This window comes from Bos indicus, chromosome 7 (assembly GCF_029378745.1).
Source record: "Bos indicus isolate NIAB-ARS_2022 breed Sahiwal x Tharparkar chromosome 7, NIAB-ARS_B.indTharparkar_mat_pri_1.0, whole genome shotgun sequence".
In the NCBI taxonomy this organism is placed as follows: Eukaryota; Metazoa; Chordata; class Mammalia; order Artiodactyla; family Bovidae; genus Bos; species Bos indicus.
In genome coordinates this window covers 65761699-65788696 of record NC_091766.1, presented here as the reverse complement: position 1 = coordinate 65788696, position 26998 = coordinate 65761699, and the positions used below count along the sequence as shown (strand labels likewise).

General features: G+C 39.6%; 1 protein-coding gene across 5 annotated transcripts in view; it reads left to right on the top strand.

Moving 5' to 3' along the window:
- Positions 1–26998, top strand: part of GEMIN5 (gem nuclear organelle associated protein 5) — a 43900-nt gene that overhangs the window by 11594 nt on the left and 5308 nt on the right. For 2 of the 5 annotated variants that reach the window (XM_019965293.2, XM_019965291.2), the window contains exons 10-27: positions 1939–2021; positions 3201–3334; positions 4597–4670; positions 5383–5564; positions 7425–7564; positions 8905–9076; positions 11254–11481; positions 11954–12067; positions 12444–12566; positions 13590–13685; positions 14104–14241; positions 15199–15346; positions 19612–19731; positions 20240–20450; positions 22195–22449; positions 23981–24143; positions 25027–25528; positions 26879–26975. In XM_019965293.2, the coding sequence (XP_019820852.2) occupies positions 1939–2021; positions 3201–3334; positions 4597–4670; positions 5383–5564; positions 7425–7564; positions 8905–9076; positions 11254–11481; positions 11954–12067; positions 12444–12566; positions 13590–13685; positions 14104–14241; positions 15199–15346; positions 19612–19731; positions 20240–20450; positions 22195–22449; positions 23981–24143; positions 25027–25528; positions 26879–26975 (2980 nt within the window). Of the gene's footprint in view, positions 1–1938; positions 2022–3200; positions 3335–4596; positions 4671–5382; positions 5565–7424; positions 7565–8904; positions 9077–11253; positions 11482–11953; positions 12068–12443; positions 12567–13586; positions 13686–14103; positions 14242–15198; positions 15347–19611; positions 19732–20239; positions 20451–22194; positions 22450–23980; positions 24144–25026; positions 25534–26878; positions 26976–26998 lie in introns of those variants that run through there. The other 3 variants (XM_019965292.2, XM_019965290.2, XM_070793897.1) reach the window with 2 other exon arrangements.

Here is a 26998-nt window from a genome sequence, read left to right as displayed (position 1 = left end):
CTTCCCAAGCCAGGGATTGAACCTATATCTCCTGCATTGGCAGGCAGATTCTTTACCAGTGAAGCACCAGGGAAGACCCTATGTATAACTTACACACAGTTAAATGTTTTTCTCCATTTTTAATCTTTTTTTTTAAAGGCTACACTATTTCAAAGAAGTACTTAACAAAATAAAATTATATATCAATTTAAATAGCTTTGTGTCAGTACAAAATTACTAATTCTAGTAAATTACTATCTTTTGGTTATTATAAGCTGAATATTCAAACTGATAGCAGCAAAGGTATATAGTAGGAGGAAGGACGTTACTGTAGATATATTGCTAGGTATTCAGCCAGAAACACTTATTCTATTTCCTTTAGCCAAAGAAAATTTGGTTTATTGTCTAGACTGATCATGATAAATGTGTCAGATACATGGAAATAAAGAAGTCAACAGCTCATTCAGTCACAGATACTGGAATTCTAAAATCACACACAGAGTACAGTATATGTTAAAGGTAATAACTGCACTGCCCTGTCTGGACACATCACATATCATTAATCAACCACAACCTTCAAAAATACCCTGAAGAGCAAGATTTCTTTTTTAAAAAATAAATAAAAACCAAAAACTCAAACTACCGTATGACCCAGCAATTTCACTTCTCGAGATATATCCAAAAAAAACAAAAACACTCATTCTAAAAGATAACATGCACCCCAGTCTTCAAAGCAGCATTATTTACCATTGCCAAGGTATGGGAGTAACCTAAATGTCCATCAACAGATGAAAGGATAAAAAAGATGTGTGTGTACACACACACACAGGAATGCTACTCAGCCAGAAAACAATGAAATTTCACCATTTGCAGCAACGTGGATGGATGTAAAGGACGTTATGCTAAGTGAAATAAGTCAGACAGAAAAAGACAAGTACTGTATGATATCACTTATATATGGACTCTAAAAAATACAACCAACTACTGAATATAACAAAAAAGCAGCAGACTCACAGATACATAGAACAAACTAGTGGTTACCAATGGGGGGAGGGGTGGATTATAGAGAGGGAGGAGGGGAAGGTATAAACTTCTGGGTGTAAGGCTCAAGGGTGTATTGTATAACATGGGGAATATACCCAGCATTTTATAATAACTAAATGGAAAATAATCTTAAAAAATTGTAAAACATTAAAGAAATTTTTTTAATAAAAACCATTATTAGGTAGAAAGGATGGAAGAAATGAATGTTTGTGAAGAATAAAAATACTAATCCAGAAGAAAAAAACTTTAAAACCTATCTACTCTGAAATCTTGGGAAGTCCCTGGCTGTCCAGTGGTTAGGACTGCAGGCTGCTACTGCAGGAGGCATAGGTTCAATCCTCGGTCCAGGATCCTGCAAGCTGCTTAGAACAGCCAAAAATAAATAAATTAAGCCTTAGTTTGAGAATGTGATGTTAATGACAGGGTAAGCAAAAATGATTCTAGTCTTTTACTAGAATATAAGTTGGAGATATTTGCATAGTGATAAGATATGCGTAGTAGTAACCTTAGTTCTGGGCTGAACAGTTTGCATTTTCTGTCTTGTCCTGTTTTTCTCAAGTTGTGATAGCCTTTACTTTTGTATATAACTACAGTAATATTAGAATATTTGACTTTTAAGTGAAGTGAGAAGCTCAGGAATAGATAGGGAAAATGACCCTAAACTGGCCAGTTAAGGGATATTAATAACTTTTTTCTAGATAAAGTATGTTTGGGACCTTTTTTTTAGTTGCTCTTATTACATGGTATATTATTTAAATGTTTGCTTCTTTACAATCAGTTATTTGGAGAAGGGTACTGTTATTTTTCTTTAATATCAGCAACTAAGTTTGTAACAGGCAACTTTTTAAAAGAAGATGGTCTCTCTTCCACTGTACCTCTTTAAATCTTTCTGTTTATAATTCCCCTTCCCCCCAGACCTCCACAGATTTCCAGCACGTATCACAAGAAGACTGTGTACTCGTTAGCCTGGGGACCACCAGTACCCGCCATGGCACTAGGTAAGTGTCTGGATCATTCTCTAACAAACATAAGAGTATTCTCTTTCAACTTAATCCTAGGATATTCAACCTGGAAAAAGTCATAAACATTCTAGTACAGTAACTCCTTATGCAGGCTGCTATGTCCCTGGGGTCCGTGAGGGCAGTTGTAACAGGTGATCAGTTAGAAACCATTCACCTAGGATAAGCCTCTCCAAATTATAGTATTTGGTCTCTCTGAGCTGAATTTTTTTATTGTGAATACAGTTTTCTCACGCTAGGTCCTGATACCTAATATACTAATAATTTTCACTAAAATTTGCTATCACCTTTTAATTTTATCAGAATTATAATGTTGGGAATTCCTTGGCAGTCCAGTAGTGCGGACTGCACGCTCTCAATGCCAAGTGTCCAGGTTCAGTCCCTGGCTGGGTAACTAAGATCCCACAAGCCACTCGCTGTGGCCAAAAAAATGAACATTTAATTTAAAAAATTTTTTTAAGAATTATAATGTTAAGGATCATCTGTTTCAACCTACAGTTAAAGCAGGGTTAAAATTTCTCAGATGATCTCCTGTTGCCTGTGAATACATTCTGACCCTTTTCTAGCCCCTCAGTCTTGCCTTTCTTATTCCTACAATGGTAGGTCTTGCAGAATTTATAAATCGAATGTGTTCAGGAAAATCTTTAGTAGTCTTTTCTTCAGCATCTATAGTGGAACATCTGTATATCTGCATAACTGCAGTGTAAGTCATCAGAACTCAAGCAGCATTGTAGTTGTAGTTCATTCATTCATTTAGCAAATGCTGATCCTTGATTTGTGCCAAACAGTTCTACAGTAGTGAAAATAAAACTTGTCCTTACAAGAACCCATCAGAACCACTGTTTACTTCCTAAAATAAACAGGAAAGTTACTGTAACACCAAAGAAATCATTGCTTTGAGAATAGCTTCTTACATTTAGTCATAGGAAGTCCTGCCGCTTCATATATTTAAATGCCAGACAGTACTTATTTCTGTAAGAGAAGATAAACTCCCCAAAACTTTGATAACATGTCTTCTGATCCCAGCTTTGGCACCCCTACTATTTTGAGTGGCAGAAGATAAAACATGTCACAGTATAATATGGTCATATTACAGCAACAAACAGTTAAGCTGGTTAAGTACAAAACTGGTAAGTTTTCTTTTCTTATTCCATGTAGGAGAAGGAGACAGACCTTCCCTCACTTTATACAGTTGTGGAGGAGAAGGGATTGTCTTACAGCACAACCCTTGGAAGCTTAGTGGAGAGGCCTTTGACATCAATAAACTCATCAGGGACACCAATTCAATCAAAGTAAGTTCTTGTGATTTGAAGTCCTCTCATGATCTCTGTTTTATCTTCTCATCTTGCATGATAAATGCCATTATGTGAGGTATCCATTATGCTGTCAGATTTCAGGCTTCTCTCAGTTGCAATGGCTATTTATTATAAACTTTCAGAACTTGAATATAAAGCATCCTTTTCACACCTGCCACTTTCTCCAGAGGGAGGTGTTTGTAAAAATTACTTTATAATATGTTATCCAAGTACAACTATTAGGTATTTTGCTCAAAACAGAATTATCATTTTGGTTTTTTAGTGAAATAATTACAGATTTATACAAAAGCTGCAAAAATAATGCAAATAATTTCCTTATATCCTTCACCCAGATTTCCACGTTTAATCACATTTTCTTTACCATTGTATCAATATATCTGTATGCCAGAACTGTCTTTTTAAGTGAAACCATAAATGTGGAGTTTTCCTTATTCTTTCAAATGAGCATTTTTTACTTTTGCTCATTATTTCTGTATGGCTATTTTTGTTATAAAAATAATATTTAATCATAAATTGAATTGTTTTTATTGGCTATATTCCTTCATGTTTTATATGTTATCTGAACATTCAACAATGAATAAAAGAGGCAAAATTCCTGTTTCTAACAAGCTTTTAGTTTTGTAAGACTTAAATAATATAGATCAGAAGTTCACATAAGGAATTTGGGCCAGAAATGGAAATTTAGAGTCCCTTTATATGAGTGGTAGCTAAAGAAGCTGTGGGCATGTATGAAGTGGTCTGTGGAGAGACAAGTAAGAAAAGAAGAGGGCCCAGGCAGCCTTGGGGAACAAAGGAACTGTTCTCTAATAAAAACAGAAGAGAAAAAAAAAATTCTGGAAAAGAAACAGAAAAGATGGGAAGAGAAGAAGGGTGGCGTATATGACTTCTTTTAAGGAGATGACAGCCCCCATGTTATCGAAGCCAGTGGACATGTTTCATGGCTTACGGTGGGATAAAAATCATTTTAATTAAATTCATTTCACAAGGTTAGACACTGCAAACATTTAGTATTCACTGGCCTGTCTTTTGTCCCAGTTAGGAAATCATATTTAGAATACTTGTTCTTAGTAACTCTTTGGCAAATTATGTAGATTATTTATAAGAATGGCTGTTGTAATTAGAACATTTTTAAACCAGGGTTTGATTTTTTTTTTCCCCTCACACTTTCATCATTGATTTATAAGCTGTGTGGCAAGAACAATGTTTTTAGTCGAGATTGATTTGTTTTGCTTTTCTAGTACAAATTGCCTGTACACACAGAGATCAGCTGGAAAGCAGATGGCAAAATCATGGCTCTTGGCAATGAAGATGGGTATGTGTTTGTTTCTTTAAAAAAAAAAAACTTTGTAATTGCACATATATTTGATCACAAGCTAATGCCATCTGTAATGTTAGTTGGGAAAGCCTAGCTGTATTTGATATTCTGACTTATCCCTGATATCCTTAAATACCTCAGGAGCTCTCTGCATTATTGAGAACTGCAAAATAAATTAAATATTTATAGCTCAAAGAGAATGTTTGCCTACTCTTGTTTTGGCTGTAGTATGCTTCAAAGAATGCTTATCTCCAGAATTAAGTTCCCTAAATCTCCCTTCATTCTTTTTAAAGGAAAAAAAAAAGCAGAAATGCTTTTTAGGTCTTACTATATCCTTTCCAATGTTTTGTTTTGGTTTGTTTTTTAGGGTGTTTTGCTTTGTTTTGCCCTTTCCAATGTTGATCACAGTAACATGGTTACTATTTCAGCCATTGGTTTATTAATTCTTCTTTTAGTTTTTCCCTGGTACCATTTATTATTTTTAGAGCATGATAAATACAACTTTCCAGAGGTTATTGAGATTTATTAAAGCTGCTGAAAGAACTGCCTTTTGTACCTGATTTTTGGTAAGAGAGTAACCTCGGCAGTTTAGATAGGGTTATCCTATTCCATTTCACCTTTCTTTGACTGATGGAATGAGGGCGATACCTGCTTGCACTGAACTGTAATTTGAGCATCCTTTCTTATCTTGGTGTGTTTCTTATTCCAGATCAATAGAAATATTCAAGCTTCCTAACTTGAAACTGATCTGCAGCATCCAGCAGCATCATAAGCTTGTGAATACCATTAGCTGGCATCATGAGCATGGCAGCCAGCCAGAACTGAGCTATCTGATGGCCTCTGGATCCAACAATGCAGTCATTTATGTGCACAACCTGCAGACTGTCATAGGTGACTTTGGTTTCTTTCCATACTGGGGGTGGTATATGTGTTCAGCTACTTTTTGTTCCAGTCTTTGTACATTTTCCTTTTTTTTTTGGTATTAAACACTACTCTTACTATTTTTCTGCTTTCAAAACTAATGTATTCACCTTATTTAAGACACAACAAAAATTTCAAACATGACAATACATGTTAACTTAGAAAGTGAAGTACCTCCCTTATTCCCATCCCTCATTAATAAACATCGCTGTTTCCTCCAAATTTTCTAAAGTATAGTTATTGCCAAGTCACTCTCCAAAAGATGGCGCCAATTTATATTCTCGTCCTTCAGTGTTTGAGTATGACATGAACAACACACATCCCATCCCATGCGTGACTCATCTAATTCTTACAGTCCTGGGACGTAGATTTTGTTATCTTATTTTCCTAATTGAGGCTCAGAGGGGTTAGCTCACTTCCATGCGTCCCACAGCTCATATATGATAGAGCCCAGATTCAGTCCCACACTAATTGCAGCATCTGCATGTGTTCTGGTAACTACTGGTCCCTGCCTAGCAAGTTGATCTTTTTCATATTTTCATACAACTTATTCCTTAACAAGGCTGAAACTTCTCTGAACTTCCTTAGCACCTAGAAGAAACAGTAAGTGGTCACATTAAAAAAAAAGGCTTTTTAATGTGAAAGAAGTATAATTACTTTTTAATGTGAAAGAAGTATAATTACTTTTTTTTCTGAATATGAAGAAAAAAACAAACACATAACCCGTCTTCATTGCCAAGAGCTATAATTTTTGTTTTTTAATATGCTTTTGTTTCTTTTGCCTGAAGAGATAAATCCAAAATAATACTGCTATCATTTATGTCAAAGAGTTCCCTTCTAAGAATTCTAAGGTTTCCAGTTTTACATTTGGGTCTTTAATCCATCATGAGTTTATTTTTTTACATGGTGTGAAAAAATGTTTTAATCTCATTCTTTCACAGGTAGCTGTCCAGTTTTTCCAGCATCACTTACAGAAGTACATTAACTTAATTCTTAGAAGCAGTGCAGATCTTTGTCTGCTGAAATACTATCATCCTGGTTTGTTTTTTATTTCATATCTACTGAATAACAGAAAAAGGGAAAAAATGACCAGGAAAAACTTCATTTTATTTTTATCTTCTTATATTTAAATAATTCACACTTAGAGGAAAGTTGCAAAAATAGTATGAAGGACTACCATATACCTTTTCACAGATTCAACAACTTATAAGCTTTTGTCGTATTTGCTTTGTGCTGTGGTGTATATTTTCCAAAGTGTTTGTGTTGCACGTGTCATGCCGCCGTATTCCTTTATATGTGTGTATTTTGTAAGAATAATGATATTCCCTTATATAACCACAATTCCATTATTCAGTTAATAGTTTGATCTACCATGCTTATTCTAATATTGTCAGTTGATCCAATATTGTCCTTTATATCTCTCAGCCTTTTTTGTTTTTTCATCTTGATTTTTTTTTTTTTGGAAAAATACCAGCTGGTTATTTTGTAGATGTGTCCTGAGTTTGGTCTCATATATTTTTATGACTAGATTCAGGTCACGCATTTTTAACTATACATGATAATACATCCTTCTTGGTATCACATCCTAAAGGCATTACTTTCATTTTGATGGCTTTTAGAAAGAATGATAGCTAACACTTCTTACAGTAAGCCCATGTGGCAGGCACTGTGGATATGCCTACACTCTTAACAACTAAACAGTGTTGCCCAATGAAAATCATGTAGAAAGCATGTGGTAAAATATTGACTCTTGCCATGTTAATTAAAACCCTCCTTTATGTCTTTTTGTTGTTGTTATTGGTACCAATGACATCATCCCCTGTCTTTTAGAGAGCAATCCTCAATCTCCAGTGACCATTACAGAGCCCTACCGGACCCTGTCAGGGCACACAGCCAAGATCACCAGTCTGGCATGGAGCCCACATCATGATGGAAGGCTGGTATCCGCTTCCTATGATGGTACAGCTCAGGTACTATTGCATCCTTGATTCTGTGGGTTCTTCACTGCTGCTGCTGCTAAGTCACTTCAGTCGTGTCCGACTCTGTGTGACCCCATGGACGGCAGCCCATCAGGCTCCCCCATCCCTGGGATTCTCCAGGCAGGAACACTGGAGTGGGTTGCCATTTCCTTCTCCAATGCATGAGAGTGAAAAGTGAAAGTGAAGTCGCTCAGTCATGTCTGACTCTTAGCAACCCCATGGACTGCAGCCTACCAGGCTTCTCCGTCCATGGGATTTTCCAGGCAAGAGTACTAGAGTGGGGTGCCATTGCCTTCTCCGGGTTCTTCACTACGTACTCTAATTGAAACTCTTTCTTCTTCTCCCCTGCGATTTTTCTGAGCTCTCAGTTCAGTTCGGTTCAGTCACTCAGTCGTGTTCAACTCTTTGCGACCCCATGAAACGCAGCACGCCAGGCCTCCCTGTCCATCACCAACTCCCGGAGTCCACCCAAACCCATGTCCTAGACATTTTATTAAACATATCTGGGCCCTTGGCAGGGTAAATGTGGGTTTTTTTGTAACTTAGGTGAAAGAGAATATTGATAGGAACTAGCTAAACTGATGTTTTTAAAGATTTCACTTTGACCTACTGTCAGTATGATAAACTAAAGTTGATGTGAAAAGTACGCCTCCCATTCTGTTCTATCACAGAATGGTGACTATAAATCATGAAAAAAATACTTCTAATAATAACTCGGTAGCTCACATCTTCAAGTTCTCAAAAATAAAGATGAGATGCCACGCCAGAGCTGTGAAGTGAGTTTCAGATATCAGAACCAGAACAGACCTTAGCAACTGGGGATCCATCATCAGTGATGGATGTCTGTCTCAGTACTGAGTGGTAAATGAGCTGTCTGCACAGAGCTGAGAGCCATGACTGGCTGCCCTTTGAAATGGAGACTGGAGTCATTCAGGAAATAGCGAGGAAATTGATCATTTGCCCTGAGACAGAAGAATCACCTGTGAGAAATTAGAACCCTTGCATCACACATGTAGATGTGGGCTCTGAATTAGAGGTATCAGAATCCCCATCCCAAAGATAACATGCAGTACTGGTTCAGGACAGTGAAATCCACAGGGCACCATTAAAAGCTTGCTCAAAATCATTCCTATGGGAATGCCTCTATATCCCAGAATACAGAAACCTCCATTAGGAAATAGCACTTTCTGAAACTGCAAGTACAAATTACAAGAGGAAATAAGAGTACACAGATTTTTTTTTTTTTTTCAAAAATGTATACCAACCCCCCCCCCACCAAACAATAGAATAACCAAAAATTATCTATTCTCTTGTGTGACTTTTGGGTTTAGGTGTGGGATACTCTCCAGGAAGAGCCTCTGTGCAATTTCCGGGGACATCGAGGTCGACTGCTTTGCGTTGTGTGGTCCCCGTTGGATCCAGATTGCATCTACTCAGGGGCAGATGATTTCTGTGTGTATAAATGGCTCACTTCCATGCAGGAACACTCCCGACCTCCTCAAGGTCAGTCAGAACCTGGAGCCTATAAGGGCTTGCCTCATTCCCTTTTTCCTTTCTTCAGTAAGTTATCAGTCATGCAAGGAGGACATTCATGCAGAGCAATAGAGCAGTATGGTGGGAATGGAAGCCTGGGCAAGGATAGTAGCCCCAAGGGGTCTGAAGACAAACCTGAATAGTAACAAGTATACCTAGCACCCAAATCTTGTTTTCTAAATATCAGTCTCTTAAAAGGAACCTACCAGGGCTTCTTGGAGAAATGGCTAGTTCCAGGTTAGGCAGAAAAATTGTAAGATAAGTCTGCAGCATCATTTGCCACAAAAGTATAACTGAGGTCATCAAAAGGACAAAGAAACCAGCTTGAAGGGGCTGGCTACCCAAATGTGGGATAATCTGAACTTGAAGATAATTAACAGGAGAATTTCACTTCTGGCTATAAGAGACTAACTGGAACCAGAATTTCCCACCCACCAGAAATAGCTAGAAAACTAAACAGGCTATATAAACAACTAGAAATGTACTCAAGAAATGAAACGATACATCCACATAAAGACTTATAAAAGAATCATTATAGTTTAATCTGTAATTGCCACAAACCAGAAACAACACAAATGTCAGCTGGTAAATAAACTGTGGTATATATCCTATAGTGGAACTATTCAACAATAAAAAGCAAGTAGCTACTTATAAATACAACAAAATGGGTGAATCTCAACGATTATGCCTAGCAAAGTAAGCCTGGCAGAAAAGACTGAACACTGTATAGTACTAATATAGAGCATGAAATGTAGTTGTAAATCATATGAATTTCTAAAACAGACAAAACTAAGCTACAGGGATAGCAAATCAATGCCTGCCCGGGGCTCAGGGAGGAGGGGAATCTACTACAAAGAGGCATGAGGGAACATTTTGAAATAATGGCAACAGTTTATTTGTGGTGGTGGGTTACCTGACTATACATCTGTCTAAATTCATAAAAATGTTTAAAAATCTGGTATTTTTTCTTGTGTTAAATTATATCTCAGTAAGATGACTTGAAATCAAAAGATAAAAGCTTTCAAAGTAAATAAGTAATAGTAAAGGATTAAAACCTTAAATAGGAATTCTTGAGTCCATACTGACAAAAATAAATGAAGAGTCTAAATAAATAGAGAGAAGTAAAAGTTCTTTTCAGCAGAAGGCCACCTAGTAAGTGTAGACTGAACGATGGAACTGAACATTGCCATTTGGCCATAATCACAGTAACAATTTTTAGTACAACTAGTGGGGACAAAGCTGCAAGGTGCCGCCCTCCTTATTCAAGTAGTCAAGTAAGTAAGTGTTAGTTGCTCAGTCGTGCCCGACTCTTTGCAACCCCATGGACTGCAGCCCACCAGGCTCCTGTGTCCATGAGATTTTCCAGACAAGGATACTAGAGTGGATTGTCGTTTCCTTCTCCAGGGGATCTTCCCGACCCAGGGGTCAAACCTGGGTCTCCCGCACTGCAGGCAGATTCTTTACCAACTGAGCTACAAGGGAAGCACACCAAGTAATCAAAGTGAAGCACAAATAATGAGACAAATAGAAATGATGTGCTACCTCACAGGCTGCACCAGGATAAACACAGCCTCACTGCTTTGTATTGCAGCTGAAAGTGTGTAACCTAATCATGCAAAACATAAGGCAGACCCAATTTGAGGGAAATCAGACAAAATATCCTGTGATCTTCATGAGTTTCTAGTCATGAAAGTCAAAATAAAATCTGAACGTGTTCTAGGCTGAAGGAAACTAGAGATGTAACAAGCCAGTGCAACATGTAGTCCTGGAGTGATTTCCTTTTGCTATAAAGGACACTTCTGGTGTAACTGGTAGAACTTGAATGAAGTGGGAATGAATAATCTATCAGTGTTAATTTCCTGATATGAATGGTTGTGCTGTGATGATGTAGGAGAATGTCCTTGTTTGTAGGATATACACTAAAGTATTCAGGGGTAAATGGGCATCGTGTTTATGATTTAGTGAAATCTGAAAAGGGTTTGGTTTGGTTAACATTTTGATAATATAAGACTTCATTGGGAAGTGGGGGGAAAGGTAAGAATGTTATCAAAAAGAAGAGCAATAAGGTTTTGAAGTTTATTTCCTAGAGTGCTTTTAACCCAAATATATACTTTAATTTATCCTTTTCTGAACTGTGATTTCTATAGGCAAGAAAAGTATTGAATTAGAGAAAAAGCGGCTCTCTCAACCTAAACCAAAGCCCAAAAAGAAGAAAAAGCCCACCTTGAGAGTGCCTGTAAGGCAAGAATTATGTGATGGGAATGAAGAAGAGAGTGTAAAGGAGAGCCTGGGCCCTATTGAAAATGGCGTGTCAGACCAGGAGACTGAGGAGGAAGCCCGTGAGCCAGAGCCACCCTGTGGTGTCACCGCAGCGGGTATGTAGCCCAATCTCATGTTTCACTCTCTTGCACTTAATAGTCCTGACCAGGAAACTAAGTCAGGTCTACCTTTGTAGTGTTAAGGGAATCTAATGGATGATTGGGATGGAAATAGTAAAGTCCTCTAGAGAAAACTTATCAACCTGGGCAGATAAAACTGTGGAACACAGTGAAGCTGGGGCAGCGTATACATAGAACCTTACAAGTAAGGGTAAGTTTTTAAAGTTGTGATGGCTAGAATCTTTATAATTTTCCTTAGGTCAATTAGTCTACAGATTCCTGGAAGGCAGTTTGAGAGGTGGGGAAAGGGAGACTGACTACCCACGCTTCCTGTCTGAAATATTTCATCTTATATTTGGGGTAATAGATAAAATCACACTGTAAAGACTGGGATAGCTCTTAATTTTTAAAAAGAACTAGATTCTACATTGTTTTCATCCAAACTTTTTTCTTTCTCCCCATAATATAGTTTCTAAAGAACCAGTTATCTGCACTCCAGCAGCCTTAGGTTTTGAAAAGTCAAAAAGCACCATTAATAACAAAGTCACTTTACTGAAAAAGGAGGTACCTAAAGAGAAGCCAGGTTGGTATCTAATAACTAAAATAATTTGTTAAAGCATCCTCATTACATGTAAATGAAAACTCAACAGAGTATGGGTTTCGGTTTTATTTTAGGTTTTAAATATTTGTGTTTTGATTTGGGGTCGTTTTTTTAGTACTTGGAAGAACTGTCATTTTGTAGTTGTTGATGTTGGTTTAGAGCTTTCACAGGGACTCCGTGTGTGTTGTAAACACTACCCCCAGCTACTAATTTAATGTGAAAGCTTCCTTCTAAGAGTGGGAACGTTCTCCGCTCAGCAGTATTCCTCCAGTGGGTTGCATACACAGTGGACATGCATTCAGTTTGGGGTTTATAATCAATTCTTCTTCAGATGGTCTGTACTTGTATTACATTTCAGAAGCCTTAATCAAGAAGCGAAAAGCTCGTTCCATGCTTCCACTGAGTACAAGTCTGGACCACAGATCCAAAGAGGAGCTTCATCAGGACTGTTTGGTATTAGCCACCGCCAAACACTCCACAGGTATAGAAATAAACTTCCCTGGCCCATCCGTAGTCTTCTGAGAACTGGCACATATGTGCTTTTTTGGATGTTTAATGGATGAGGCAACAGATGTCCAAAACTGTTGTGTTTCTGCATCATGCCTGCTGCAGCTCTGCACTCTGACCGCTATCAACGTTCCCCAGTGCTTTGGAGACATAATGCTCTGCTTCTCTGTTGTCAGGTTGTTGCCAGCCATCTGTGTGCTGGAATTGGTATAATGGCGTAAATATCTCGCTATCAGTCAGTTCCATCAACTGTTTTTCCCCAGTAAACAGCATGTACACGTAGAAAAGAACATCATTTGTTTATTGGAAATATACCCTTAATATGGCAGTTCTTTCAAAAATTTTTGATGGCAATTTTTGTTTATAGGTTTTTTGGTTTTAACTTTTCAATGCCCTCACTAATGTGTGTTATTCTGACATTACAGCAACTATTTTTCTTTTTAATTTTGAATTTTATGTGTTGAAAAGGGATGCACATGATAAAACGAAATTCAAACAGTATAAAGAGAAAATAAATGTCCTTCCCATCCCTCATCCCACTCTTCCGTTTCTCCCCTGAAGCCACTCTGTTATCATTCAGTTGCCTTTTTCAAAAACAGTCTATATTGAATCCCTCTGTGGAAGATTCTAGTTTACATTACAGACTTTGCTTGTTAGTTTTTTTGGTCTGTTTTTTTTTTTTTACTGCATTTAAATGCACTGAATTTGCAGTTGATTTTTTAACATTCCTCCTTCCTCCCCACCCCCAAATTTTCCTTTGAGCAAACTTCAAACTAAACTGTCTTATTGGATTTTGCCAAGACTGAGCCTAAAAAGCCTGAAGTATTTTCATATTTTGCTATCAGTAGGGGTCTCTGTTAGGGTACACAAGAGCACAGGACTCTTTGTCTCAGAATCTGAAATGGGCATTACAGACATACAGTCAGAATTAACTGAACAGAAAACGGTAATGTATTAAATCACTTTCATCTGAATTTTGGTCTTTTTGAATTAGCAGGGCCAAACGAGGATGTGTCTACTGATCTTGAGGAAAGATTTCACCTGGGGCTTTTCACAGACAGGGCTACCCTGTACAGAATGATTGAGGTTGAAGGTGAGGCAAGTCCAGTCAACACATCCTGTCCATCTTTATGCTTTCCTAACACTTTGTATGTACTTCTTTTATGGCTCCCATCTTGTGGCATGGTAATGACTAGTTTTACATGTCAGCTAACTAGGCTTTGACTTCTGTTTGCAAGTTCAGATACCCCTTGCTCACATCTATCACAGGACCCTAAACTTTGGTGTTCATTCTGAGTGACTGAGTACAAGTGAAAGTGGGTGGGTGGACAGATGCCTGAGTGGGTGTCAGGCCCCATTACAAACACTCTGGGAAGTGACTTACCCATCAGCCAGTGACTACATATTCTAGAAATTTATTCCTCTCTTTCATCCTGCCTTTCTTTTTCTAGAAGACAGTACAGACAAATGTTTCTGAAACATCTTCCAAATATTATTTCTCCTCCAAACAGGAAAAAGTCACTTGGAAAATGGCCACCCCGAGTTATTTCACCAGCTCATGCTTTGGAAAGGAGATCTAAAAGGTGTTCTGCAGACTGCAGCAGAAAGAGGGGAGCTGACAGACAATCTCGTGGCTATGGCACCAGTCGGTATGTTCTTTACCACAAAAGCTCTAGCCTCTCTAGGGTACATCCACTAAAGATAGACATTGTCTTGAAAGACAGTTTGGCCAACTATAATGATTAAGTTTAAAATCCACATACCCTTTGACTCAGCAGTTCTAACTGTAGGAATTTAACTGTACCTACACATGCAAAATGACAGATAACATGGACCATGATTGCAGCAGTATCTGTAACAGCAAAGATCACAAGAACCTCGATGTCTGTCTGTATAAGACTGGTTAAATCATGTATTTTTATACAGTAGAAACTCCTTCCGATAACAAAAAACTGAGTCAGCTCTGAGTATTCTGATATAGAATGGAGCTCCAAAGTTTAGTAAGTGAGAAGAATCGAGGTATAGATGCACAACATAATATTTAATACTGTCATTTATACATGTGTGGTTGTATATTCATAGACTGTTGCCAAAGGTTTCAAAAGAAACCAGTAATAATAGTTGTCTCTAGGGAAAGGAATTTGGACAAGTCTGGGGCCTGGGACAACTCCAGGATAACAAGGAAATTTTTTAGGCCATGCCGCATTTTGTAGCTTTTTATTCAAGTATGCCAGAGAGAGGGAGAGAAGTACACAGGTCATGAGTGTACCTGAATTTCACTAACTGAATACACCCTTGTTAACTAGCACCTATATCAAGAAATACAACATTCTCAGCACCCTAGAAGCTTCTCTCATGCACTTTTTCACTCAGTCTGCATACACCCAAACAAGGGTAAGCACTGTCTGACTTCCATACTCTTGTACATTTGAATGTTGTACTGTTTTTTTTATGTATTGCATAATCAAAGAAACAATTTACATTTCAAGGTATAGGGATGGGGAGAGAGAGATGAAAGAAATGATCATAACAGCAACTAATTACTATCTAAATGTTCTGCTTAATGCAGTGACTAACAACAAACATTTTCTTTTTTATTCCTAAAGCCGGTTACCATGTGTGGGTATGGGCTGTAGAAGCTTTTGCCAAACAACTGTGTTTTCAGGACCAGTATGTCAAGGCTGCCTCTCACCTGCTTTCTATCCACAAAGTGTATGAAGCTGTGGAGCTGCTCAAGTCAAACCATTTCTACAGGTCTGTATGACCCAACAGTTGAACTAACAGGTGGATGTGATATGAAATTAACCTATATAACAGTTCTGTTTCTTGACAACCACCATAAAACCTTTACCGTAATTAAACATCTCAAATGTATACAAATACTATGTTCACTAGCTTAACAACATCAACACATCCACCACCTATACTTAACAAAATGTTAACTCTCAGCAATATTTGCCACTGGTCTTTTTTTAAATTTCTTTATAAAGTATCACAAATAGAGAAAACAGCATGATACAAATTAACAACTTAATGAATTATTAAAAGAAGAAATTTTTTAACCTGGGAAGGAAGTAGTATTCCAGACGTGGCTGAATTGCCTTTCCCCAGTTCTGTCCTCATCCCTTCTCTAGCAGTAACCACTCTGAGACTGATGCTATTCAAGTTAATACTGTTTCACTGCAATACGTATGTAAGTACAGAAAACAAAAGCAACAAAATATGTCTTCTTTGAAAATTTTTATTAGTATTTTTTTTTAATTTATTTGACAACTAAGACTGGGTCTTAGTTGCTGCACGTGGGATCTAGTTCCCTGACCAGGGATCGGACCCCAGCCTTCTGCATTGGGAGCTCAGAGTCTAAGCCACTGGACCACCAGGGAAGTTCTCATAATATTTCTTATACACAGCATACAACTGGGTTTTCTTTTTTTATCTAGTCTGACAGTCTCTACCTTTTAATTGCAGTGTTTTAATGTAAATATTGGTGTGACTGATTTAAGTCTACCATCTTGCTATTTTTTTTTCCTCCTTTCTTTCAGACTCTTTTTATCTCCAATACTGGCTTCTCAGCTATAATCCTTTATTTTCTTAATGGTTACTTTAGGATTTATGATGAGCATTTCTAATTTATCAGTTTACCTCCAATAATATTGTACCAGTTCTTGCATATGTCACGCTTCTTTCTTTCTTCCTCTCCATTCCACTGTTGCTGTCGTATATTTGACATACTATGCACATGTTATAACCCCACATAACAATGTTAGAATTTTTGCTTTAAACAATGAGTTGTCTTTTTAAGTTTTTAAACATTTTCTTATTTTTGCCCATATAGTTATTCCCAACATTTTCCATACTCTTCAGTTCAGTTCAGTCGCTCAGTCGTGTCTGACTTTGCAACCCCATGAATTGCAGCACACCAGGCCTCCCTGTCCATCACCAACTCCCGGAGTTCACTCAAACTCACGTCCATTGAGTCGGTGATGCCATCCAGCCATCTCATCCTCTGACGTCCCCTTTTCCTCCTGCCCCCAATCCCTCCCAGCATCAGTCTTTTCCAATGAGTCAATTCTTCACATGAGGTAGCCAAAGTACTGGAGTTTCAGCTTTAGCATCATTCCTTCCAAAGAACACCCAGGGCTGATCACCTTCAGAATGGACTGGTTGGATCTCCTTGCAGTCCAAGGGACTCTCAAGAGTCTTCTCCAACACCACAGTTCAAAAGCATCAGTTCTTCGGCACTCAGCTTTCTTCACAGTCCAACTCTCACATCCGTACATGACCACAGGAAAAACCATAGCCTTGACTAGACAGACCTTTGTTGGCAAAGTAATGTCTCTGCTTTTCAATATGCTAAGTTGGTCATAACTTTTCTTCCAAAGAAAGCGTCTTTTAATTTCATGGCTGCAGTCACCATCCGTAGTGATTTTGGAGCCCCAAAAATAAAGTCTGACACTGTTTCCACTGTTTCCCCATCTATTTCCCATGAAGTGATGGGACCGGATGCCATGATCTTCGTTTTCTGAATGTTGAGTTTTAAGCCAACTTTTTCACTCTCCTCTTTCACTTTCATCAAGAGGCTTTTTAGTTCCTCTTCACTTTCTGCCATAAGGGTGCTGTCATCTGCATATCTAAGGTTATTGATATTTCTCTCAGCAATCTTGATTCCAGCTTGTGCTTCTTCCAGCCCAGCGTTTCTCATGATGTACTCTGCATATAAGTTAAATAAGCAGGGTGACAATATACAGCCTTGATGTACTCCTTTTCCTATTTGGAACCAGTCTGTTGTTCCATGTCCAGTTCTGTTGCTTCCTGACCTGCATATAGGTTTCTCAAGAGGCAGGTCAGGTGGTCTGGTATTCCCATCTCTTTCAGAATTTTCCACAGTTGATTGTGATCCACACAGTCAAAGGCTTTGGCATAGTCAATAAAGCAGAAATAGATGTTTTTTCTGGAACTCTCTTGCTTTTTCCATGATCCAGCAGATACTGGCAATTTGATCTCTGGTTCCTCTGCCTTTTCTAAAACCAGCTTGAACATCTGGAAGTTCACAGTTCACATATTGCTGAAGCCATCCTCTTATGTAAATCCAAAGTTTCAGTTGTTATCAATTCCTTCTTCACCTGATGAACTCCAACATTTTTTTTCTAGTGTGATTCCACTGGTGACATACTCCATCAACTTTTGTTTGTCTGTAAAAGTCTTTAATTTTGACATTATTTTAAAGAATCTTTCAGTGGGTGTAGACTTCTAGGTTTCTAAGGTTTTGTCTTTCTGTGCATCACAGATATCATTCCATTTTTTCTTGGCTTGCACTGTTGACTACTGTATTTATTCTTATCTTTGCTACATAGGATTTTTTTTTTCCTGTTTGTAGGACTTTATCCACCACTGATTTTTCAGCCATTTCATATGGCTTTGATGAGACTTTCTTTTTGTTTATCCTCTTCTGGTTTGTTGTCTTCCTTTAGAGCATGTTGGACACTTTTGGCAAGCCGTCAAGTTCCCTGCATATCAGCTTGATCTTCTCATGGCTGTTTTTAAGCTTTCTTAGGGCAGGTGCAGAAAAATCCATACACTAGAATTAGTTTGCCCTCCTACCTTCTAGTATCTTTACTGAATGCGTTGTGTAATTCAACAAATCAGAATTAGATGTCAGGGTGGTCAAAACTTGTATGTCTCCTGCCCTGAATGAGCCCTAGGAATTAGTCAGCTTATGTTTCCCTGATTATTCTTTGCCCAGCCTTAAGGCCTTTCCTCCATGTACAGCTTTGTGTTTAAACCAGAGACTCAACAGTATGCATAAGCACCACTGTGGAGCTCTTTCTCTGAACAGCTTCTTGCTTCTTACTATCCCGCCCCACAAATCCCAACTGCTTCGTCTCCATTCAGCCCTAACTGTGGAGGCTCTGCTGGGGTTTCTTCTGGGAAGATGGTTTTAGGCAGAAAGCCAGGGCCAGGGCCAGGATTGCGCTCACAGCATGTTTTCTTTTCTCCAGGATGAAAGTCCTGTGCTGCCTCGTGTCCAGTGTTTGCAAACACTTGGTTTTGTACCTATTTTCTCCAGTGTTTTAATTTTGTGACAGGAGAATACATATGGTCTTAGTTATCACCCCGTCATGGCTGGAAATAGAGGTCTTCTTAATATTGCTCTGTCTAAATCACTTTAGTCTAAAACACTGACTCCAGCTACAACTTTAGGTTGGATGCAAACCAGAAGTTGTATGTCATTTGGAAAATAGTAGTTGAGTGAGTTACACAGATCCTCCAAATGGTAATGCATTTCATTAAAATGTATAAAAAAATGACATTCCTTACTTCATCAGAAAAGCCTTTCTAACTTTGGGGAAGCTGTCAGGTTCCCAGTGAGACAGACAAGATTCCTAAAACTCTAATTTTCACTTGAAAGCTCAGATTTTATCACTGGCAACAGTACTCTTTTGGTTGGTTTCCATGAAATGATAGGCTTACTTTGTTCATTTTTGAGAAAACATCTGCCAGATATTCAACGCTAAGTAACTATCATTTGTATGTTAGTCATTCTTTCAAGAAGTAATGAGAAGTAATGAGGTTCCATCAATATTAACCTGACATTTAGTGAAATTAATCATTTTTCAAGGAAATTTACCTTTAAAAAAAACAACTATAAGAGCCACTACCTCCTGGATCCTTGCTCTGGGTGCCAGCAGTGTACCCACCATTGCTTTTGCATCATCAGTACAAATGTCAACACAGTAAGAAAAGGCAAATAATCTCGACATTATTATGAAAATAGTCTTGACCTCGTGAACCCCCTGAAAGGGCCTTGGAATTCACAGACGACACTTTAAGTACTGCTGACCTAGGTGAAGAACGGGTGAAAAGTGCAGCTTGCGTGTTCTAACTTGCCCTGAAATGCAGGAATACAGTTGTTTTATGGGAAGTTGGAGTAAGACAGACCACAGAGAAGGCTTATCCTATCTTCCAACCAGCTCCTAGCACTTTTTTCAGATTGGCTCATTACCTCTTCTTTCCTTTAGGGAAGCTATTGCAATTGCTAAGGCCCGGCTGCGCCCAGAGGACCCAATCATAAAAGACCTGTACCTCAGCTGGGGAGCCATCCTAGAAAAAGACGGCCACTATGCCTTAGCAGCAAAATGGTAAGTCTGAGTGCACCCAGACAGAGAAGAGCTTCTGCAAAGAGCAGGACAAGAGTGGAAGTAAGTTTAGAGGTGGGGGTGAAGTGACTAGCAAATTAAAAAGCATATGTCTATTAAACCCAGCTTCATTAAGATTCAGCAAGGTCTACCTACTTGGTATTTACATAAGTCACCATAGCTATTCAAGAAATCCTAGTAGCAGATTCAGAAGTTACTCCTTTCTTCAGGGATGTCTTGCATCATTAAATTTGGAAAAAGGGAGGGAATGACTCTTGAGCTTGGGTTCAACTCAGCGACTGCTGGGGTTCCTCTATGTCCTTAACCTCCATGATGCTGCCTGTTTCTCTGCCGTGCTAGCCTCAGCCTTCTCAGGGACAGCCTCAGACAGAGACACAGCTAGGACCACAGGAAGCCATGCAAGTCAGAGTGGACAGAAAGAAATGATTCAACCCTCTGGGGAGCAGGAGTAGGCAGTCTTTTTATGTTTGATTTTTCTTTTGTATCTTAGCTATTTAGGGGCCACTTCAGCTTATGATGCAGCCAAAGTTCTGGCCAAAAAGGGGGATGCGGCATCACTTAGGACGGCAGCAGAGTTGGCCTCCATCGTGGGAGAGAATGAGTTGTCAGCTTCCCTGGCTCTAAGATGTGCCCAAGAACTGCTTCTGGCCCGGAACTGGGTGGGAGCCCAGGAGGCCCTGCAGCTCCACACAAGTCTAAAGGTCAGTCTTTTTGCCTCTCCTGCTTTTAGGAGGGAGCCCCGGGTCCTCTCCAGTCATATTCCAAGTGCATTACCCAGTTGCACAAGCTGAACCAATCTGGCAGGTATTCTTAGAAGTATCCAGCAAGCCCTGGCCATACTATCCCATTGAAGTACCCTGGGGCTTGCAATTGCCATATTCAGAGTAAGAGATAGTGTGGTTCTCGACAGTGATTCTCATTGCTTAGCAGTTGAATATCCCTTTAGTCAGCTCAGCCCCTGTGCTTTCTTCACTGATGTCATCAGCACAAAAATGAAGAGGGAGAGGGTCTGCTTTGAAGAGGGAGAGGGTCTGCTTTGAAGAGGGAGAGGGTCTGCTTTGAAGAGGGAGATGGATCAGCTTTAACAGAAATCACCGTGCTCTGCCTATAGAAGCCCTCCTCAGCTGCATGCCATAGTGAATTTGGGTAAAATCAAAACATTCTGTTAGGGACTTCCCTGGTGGTCCAGTGATTAAGAATCCACCTTGCAATGCAGCATATGCGGGTTCTATGCCTGGTCAGGGAACTAAGATCCCACATGCCACAGAACAACTAAGCCTGCACACCACAAGTACTGAGCCTGCGCACCACAAGTACTGAGCCTGCGCGCCACAACTAGAGTCCACGTACCACGAAAGATCCGTGTAACCACAACTAAGACTCGACGCAGCCAAATTTTAAAAAAAAATTTTTTTTTCATTAAATCTTTTGTTCCCATCTGGTTAAAAAATCAGTAACTTTTTCAATTTATGTCTTTTTCGACATATCAACACTGTCTTTTTCAATATATCAACACTGCGATTATCTTAAAAGCCTCAGCAAAAACGAGTTTTGAAAACATGTAAACATTTGATTCATTTTAGAAAATTTTGCTTGTCAGATATTATATGAACTTTTTTAGTTCCTCTGTCCCTTCAGTAGAATAACTGGGCCTAACGACAGTTCCTAGCTAAATGTTCAAAGCCCAAGAAAAATACTAGGTGAAGAGGTAGCTTTCTGGGAACTGCAGAACAAAAGTGGAGGCAAAAGTGGAACATCTTCAAAGATGGTATCACATGGCACATTATTTGCAGAGTGACCAGAGGGAGATTAATTTATCCACCACCACCACAAAAAAAGTTTCCAGAATGGTTATTTAGCACTTCTTTTTTTCCTCTTACTATCCTTAACAAAGCAAGAAGACTAGGCCTTTTGTCTGTGTTCTGTTCTATTCCAGTTGGTTCCCTCTGTTAAACCCACTTGGATGTAGCCCCTGACCACTGCCCCAGGTCTCAGACCCACACAGCTCGTCTGCTCCAGCACTCTGCCCATGATGCTTTAACTTTTGTATTCCTTCATCTGAAGTCTGGGCGGAGGAAGGAACTAGATGAGTCCAGCCGATCTTTTCTCACACTGGCCACAAATCTTAAGTGGCTTAAATATCAGTGAGTAGGGCTATAGTTAGGGTTTCATGTTATAAAATATAGTTGCTTGAGCTCTAAGAATTGTGTGGGTAGGAATTCCCAAAAAGGCTAGGATCCCAAAGATCCTAGAAAAATCATCTATTAGATCACCTCTTCCCTCTCCTCCACCCCTTCACACAAGACTCACGTTGGGTTGGCAGCCCACTGAGAGGGTATGGTTGCTGCAGATACAGAGGGGGAGAATCTGAGGGACTGGGGAAAGTCCTAGATAATGGAGCATTTCCCTGTATAACAGTTCCTCTCCTTTGTTTTTGGGCTTCAGGGTCAGAGATTGGTGTTTTGCCTTCTTGAGCTACTGTCCAAGCACCTGGAGGAAAAGCAGCTCTCTGAGGGCAAAAGCTCCTTTTCTTCTTACAATGATTGGCCCACAGACAGCGAAGGGTCCTTTGTGGAGAGGGTGACTGCAGTATGGAAGAGCACCTTCGGCCTCGACTCCCCAGAGCAGTACCAGGCAGCATTTCAGCAGCTGCGAAATATCAAGTACCCATCTGCTACAAGTAACACTCCCTCCAAACAGGTATGCCTTCTGCTTGAGCTTCTGATATTAGTCACTCAGTAGTAAGACTTCGCTAACCCCTGTCTAGTATAATAAGGAAACATGTAGAATGCCAGTTTGCATTTCAGAAAAGACTAAGCCAGGCCCAGCAAAGTGGAAAGATCCCTTCAGGGTAATTAGAGCCCTTTATCTCTGAAGTTAAGTCTTTGATCGGCATTCCCTTCTAAATTAAAAAAAAAAAAACAGTCTGAAAACAACAACCAAAAAAAGCAGATAATAAGTACCCATCAATTGGAATTAATAGATATTCATATTCTGTCATTTTTGCTTCACAGTCTTTTGGTTTGGTTTTGTATATTTTGCTTTTAGTTAAAGAAATACAACCAAGTTGAAGTCCCTCAGTGTTCCCTTGCCCAGTCCCATTCCCCTGCCCTAGCTCACCAACATTCTAGCCCCTGCATCAGACCATGCCCTGCATCAGACCATGTGTTATTTTGTGGCTTGCTTATGTGACCCTTGTTTATAAAATCTGTCCATATTGATAGGAAGAGAACAAATTGATTCATTACAGCTGCTCTACTCATCCTATGAAAACATCTCAGTTTATCCACTTTTTTTAATGAGAAAACATTATTATATTTTTGAGGAACGAGATGTTCTCAAGTAGTATATAGCACTTTGGAAAACTGTGTGGCTGTTTCTTATAATTAAACATATACGCACGATGACCAAGCAACCCCACTGCATAGATGTTTCACCAAAAGAAGTGAACTCAGGTGTCTACACAGTCTAGTACAGGAACGTTCATAGCAGATTGGTTCATATAGCCAAACAGAAACAACCCAAATGTCCATCAGTTGGCAAATGGGTATACAAACTATAGTATTTCCGTATAGTGGAAAACTATACTATACAACAATAAAAAGGAACAAATTACAAATGCAAAAAGAATATCAGTGAATCTTGAAAGCACTATGATAAGTCAAAGAGTCAAGTCACAAAAGACTACAGACTCTACCGTTCCATTCATATGAATTCTAGAAAAGACAAAATGATACTGGCAAAAACTAGATCAGAGGTTGCCAAGGGATGGGGAGAGGGGAGTTGACTGCAAAGGGGTTTAAAGTGAAAATATCATATCCTATGTCTTGATTTTGGTGGTGGTTATACTAAATGTATGTATATATACATATGCTTGTCAGAACTCATCAAATTGCACACTTAAAATTGAAAATTTTCTTAATTACACTCCAGATTTTCTTTTATTTATAAAGCTTTTAGTTCCAGAAACTCACTTTTTGTTTTAATTAAATGCAAATATCAAGGCATTTTCTTAGCCTGAACAGACTTTAAAACTAGACTGTATACTGCTGTGCAACTAAATATGGATGTTTCCAATGAGGAAGTAAGAATGGGTGGTGGGGATAGGAGGACTTTTCTTAAATGTGAACTGTGTGTACTTCCCAAATGCTGTAAATAGGAGCATTTCTGGTGTCATCCCAGTCCTTGCTGTGCAAAGATGTTTACCTGAGACTCTGGCTCTTCTCTCCAGCTTCTGCTCCACATTTGCCATGACCTGACCTTGGCAGTGCTAAGCCAGGAAGCGGGCTCCTGGGACGCAGCTGTGGAAGGATTGCTTCGGGCTGTGATCCGGAGCTACGACTCAGGAAACTTCACCATCATGCAGGAAGTGCACTCAGCCTTTCTTCCGCAGGGTAAAGGACCCCCAGTCCCACTGGGGCACACCCACTGAAGGACGATACAACCACTGCCAGTGGTGTGGCACCAGGAGTACATAGGCTGTTGAAAGACATAGATGAGCCACTGTGTCATTTAGTACAAAGTTTGAATTCTCTTACCCAGACTCCTAAGAGGTAGTTAGCATGACTAAGCTGTTTTCCTTTACTGGTCCTACCTACCTTGCTGCTGCTGCTAAGTCACTTCAGTCGTGTCCGACTCTGTGCGACCCCATAGACGGCAGCCCACCAGGCTCCCCTGTCCCTGGGATTCTCCAGGCAAGAACACTGGAGTGGGTTGCCATTTCCTTCTCCAGTGCATGAAAGTGAAAAGTGAAGTTGCTCAGTCGTGTCCGACTCCTAGCGACCCCATGGACTGCAGCCCACCAGTCTCCTCCGCCCATGGGATTTTCCAGGCAAGAGTACTGGAGTGGGGTGCCATTGCCTACCTACTTTAGTGTTCACTATATACTCTCCTACACACAGCTAGAGAGAGAAATAGCAGTGTACTCACAAGTTATAAAGAATGGAGAAAACATTCCTTGAGCTACACAATTGGTCACTGACCTAAAACATTATGGTTTTTCAGAACACAGTGGCATCTTAGCCCCAGAGCCTACAATGGGACTAATGAAATACTTCTTTCTGTCATGCTTTACATGGCTTGAAGCAATGAGGACACTGTCTTAGGCCAGAAGCTCTGGCAGGCTTTTGGTGGAAAGCATGTGGTCCCACAGATCACTGCCGTTCTTTTTCTTGGGATCTGACTGGCCTCTTGGGTGACAGGAAACACGTGGGCAGGAAATCAGATTTCTGGCAGACAAAGAAATAAACAACCCTAAATCCTTTTCTTCTCTTGTAGGCTGTGACCATCTAAGAGACAAACTGGGTGATCATCAGTCTCCCACCACACCAGCTTTCAAAAGTCTGAAGGCCTTTTTTATTTACGGATGTCTATATGAATTCTGGTGGTCTCTCTCTGGGCCTTGCCCGGAGTCCAGTGTCTGGCTAAGAGCTGCTCACAGAAGTAAAACCTCTACTGAACAGAGCCAAGAGGTTGACAGTGTCAGCCCTGAAGAAACTGACCCCAAACCTTCCCAGCCAGAGCCAAGCAGGACTCCAGAACTAGACGTGAGACTTTCAGAAGAAGGTGAGCAAATGCAGAACGCTTGTAAGGAGCTTTTGTCAGAAAAGCATGCTGGTCTCCAAAGTGCACAGAGAACTGTTGCTGAAGTCCAAGAGACCTTGGCAGAAATGATCCGCCAACACCAGAAGAGTCAACTGTGTAAATCCACAGCAAATGGCCCTGATAAGAATGAACCTGAACAGGAAGGACAGTCCCTCTCTCATCCTCAGAACCAGTGGTAAGTACTGATTCAGTACAATGTGGAACTGAAATCCCCTGCTGGACTCTCACATGGAACTTGGTGAGGCTGATCACGTCACTTGGAAGCCCCACAGTGCAGTCATTAAGGCACAGGCTTTGGGGTCAGATGTGGGATTCCAGTCCTGGTCCTGCTCAGTGACCTCAGGAGTCTTAATGTCTCTTGAGCTTTAGTTCCCTTATCCATAAATGGAGTACCAACCCTATCCTTGCTTGTTTTGACAAACAAAATCACAAATATTGTTAATAAAATAGTACAATGAAACCCTTTTGTGCAAGATTCCCAAAAAATCAGTCATGTAAAATAGGGAGTTGCAATATTACATCATTAATGAAAACCAGTTTTTCTTCTTTTGGCCACCCTCCCTGGCTTGTGGAATTTTAGTTCCCTGACCAGGGATTCAGTCTACGCCCTCAGCAGTGAAAACACAGAGTCCTAAACACTGGACTGCCAGGGAACTCCCAAAAACCATTGTTTTTTAATTTTTCAGTACTATCCCAAAAAAACACACAAAAAGGGTAGTGTACAGAATTACACACCAAACTAAAAAATCCCAAATGATCAGACTGCTGCAGCGTCCTAATGACGGCTATTGAAAATAAGGGCCAGGTAGGTCACTGACCACTTTAGAGCCCCTTTGTATTGTCGCAGGGTACTCGGCTGTGCCATCTGCAGGGATCAGCAGTTACGCTGAGTACCTTTTACCTTATGTCCCCACCAGCAGAGGGCCTAAAATATCTTAACTAGTAGTCAATAAACTTACAGCTATTATTACTAACTTTTAAAAATTAAAATTACATTTGTTGCTCTAAAAATACAATTGAAATCTTGAGTCAAAGTTCTGAGTACTTCTCTAGTGAGCTATACTCTAAGCAGCACTCTATGTTTGGTTTTAGTAATAAGAAAAGCATTAAACAGTTCTCTAACCAACAGCTCTTAACCTTTGATCAGAGGGCCCCTTTGAGAAGGTTAAGACACTCTTCCCAGAAAAAACGTGCATCCATACACCCCGAGGGGTAGGGATCCCTGCTCTGTCCAACCCATTACCCAGAGAAATCCAGGCCCTCCGCACTTGGCTGCAGGTTGAATCCCTTGAAGATCCTTAATTCTTCCTGGAGCTGTGTGTCTAAGAAGTGGGAATTTGCAAAGTGGTGAGGAATGATACCGCATTTTGAAAACTTTATATCACATCCCATTAAATTCCCTTCTCTTAGCCTTAGTAAAGATGAAAGTTAAAGACCCAGGTGATAAAAGTAATTTACAACATAATGGATTTAAAAGTTATGTGCAGCAAGACATATGACTTGTAACTTTTTTTATTATCACTAGTAAAGAAGAAAAAAATGAACCAGTTTCTTTGCCTGAATTAACCAAAAGACTTACAGACGCAAATGAGAGAATAGCTAAGCTTCCTGAGAGTATTAAGGTAAGATATATTAGCAGTTCATT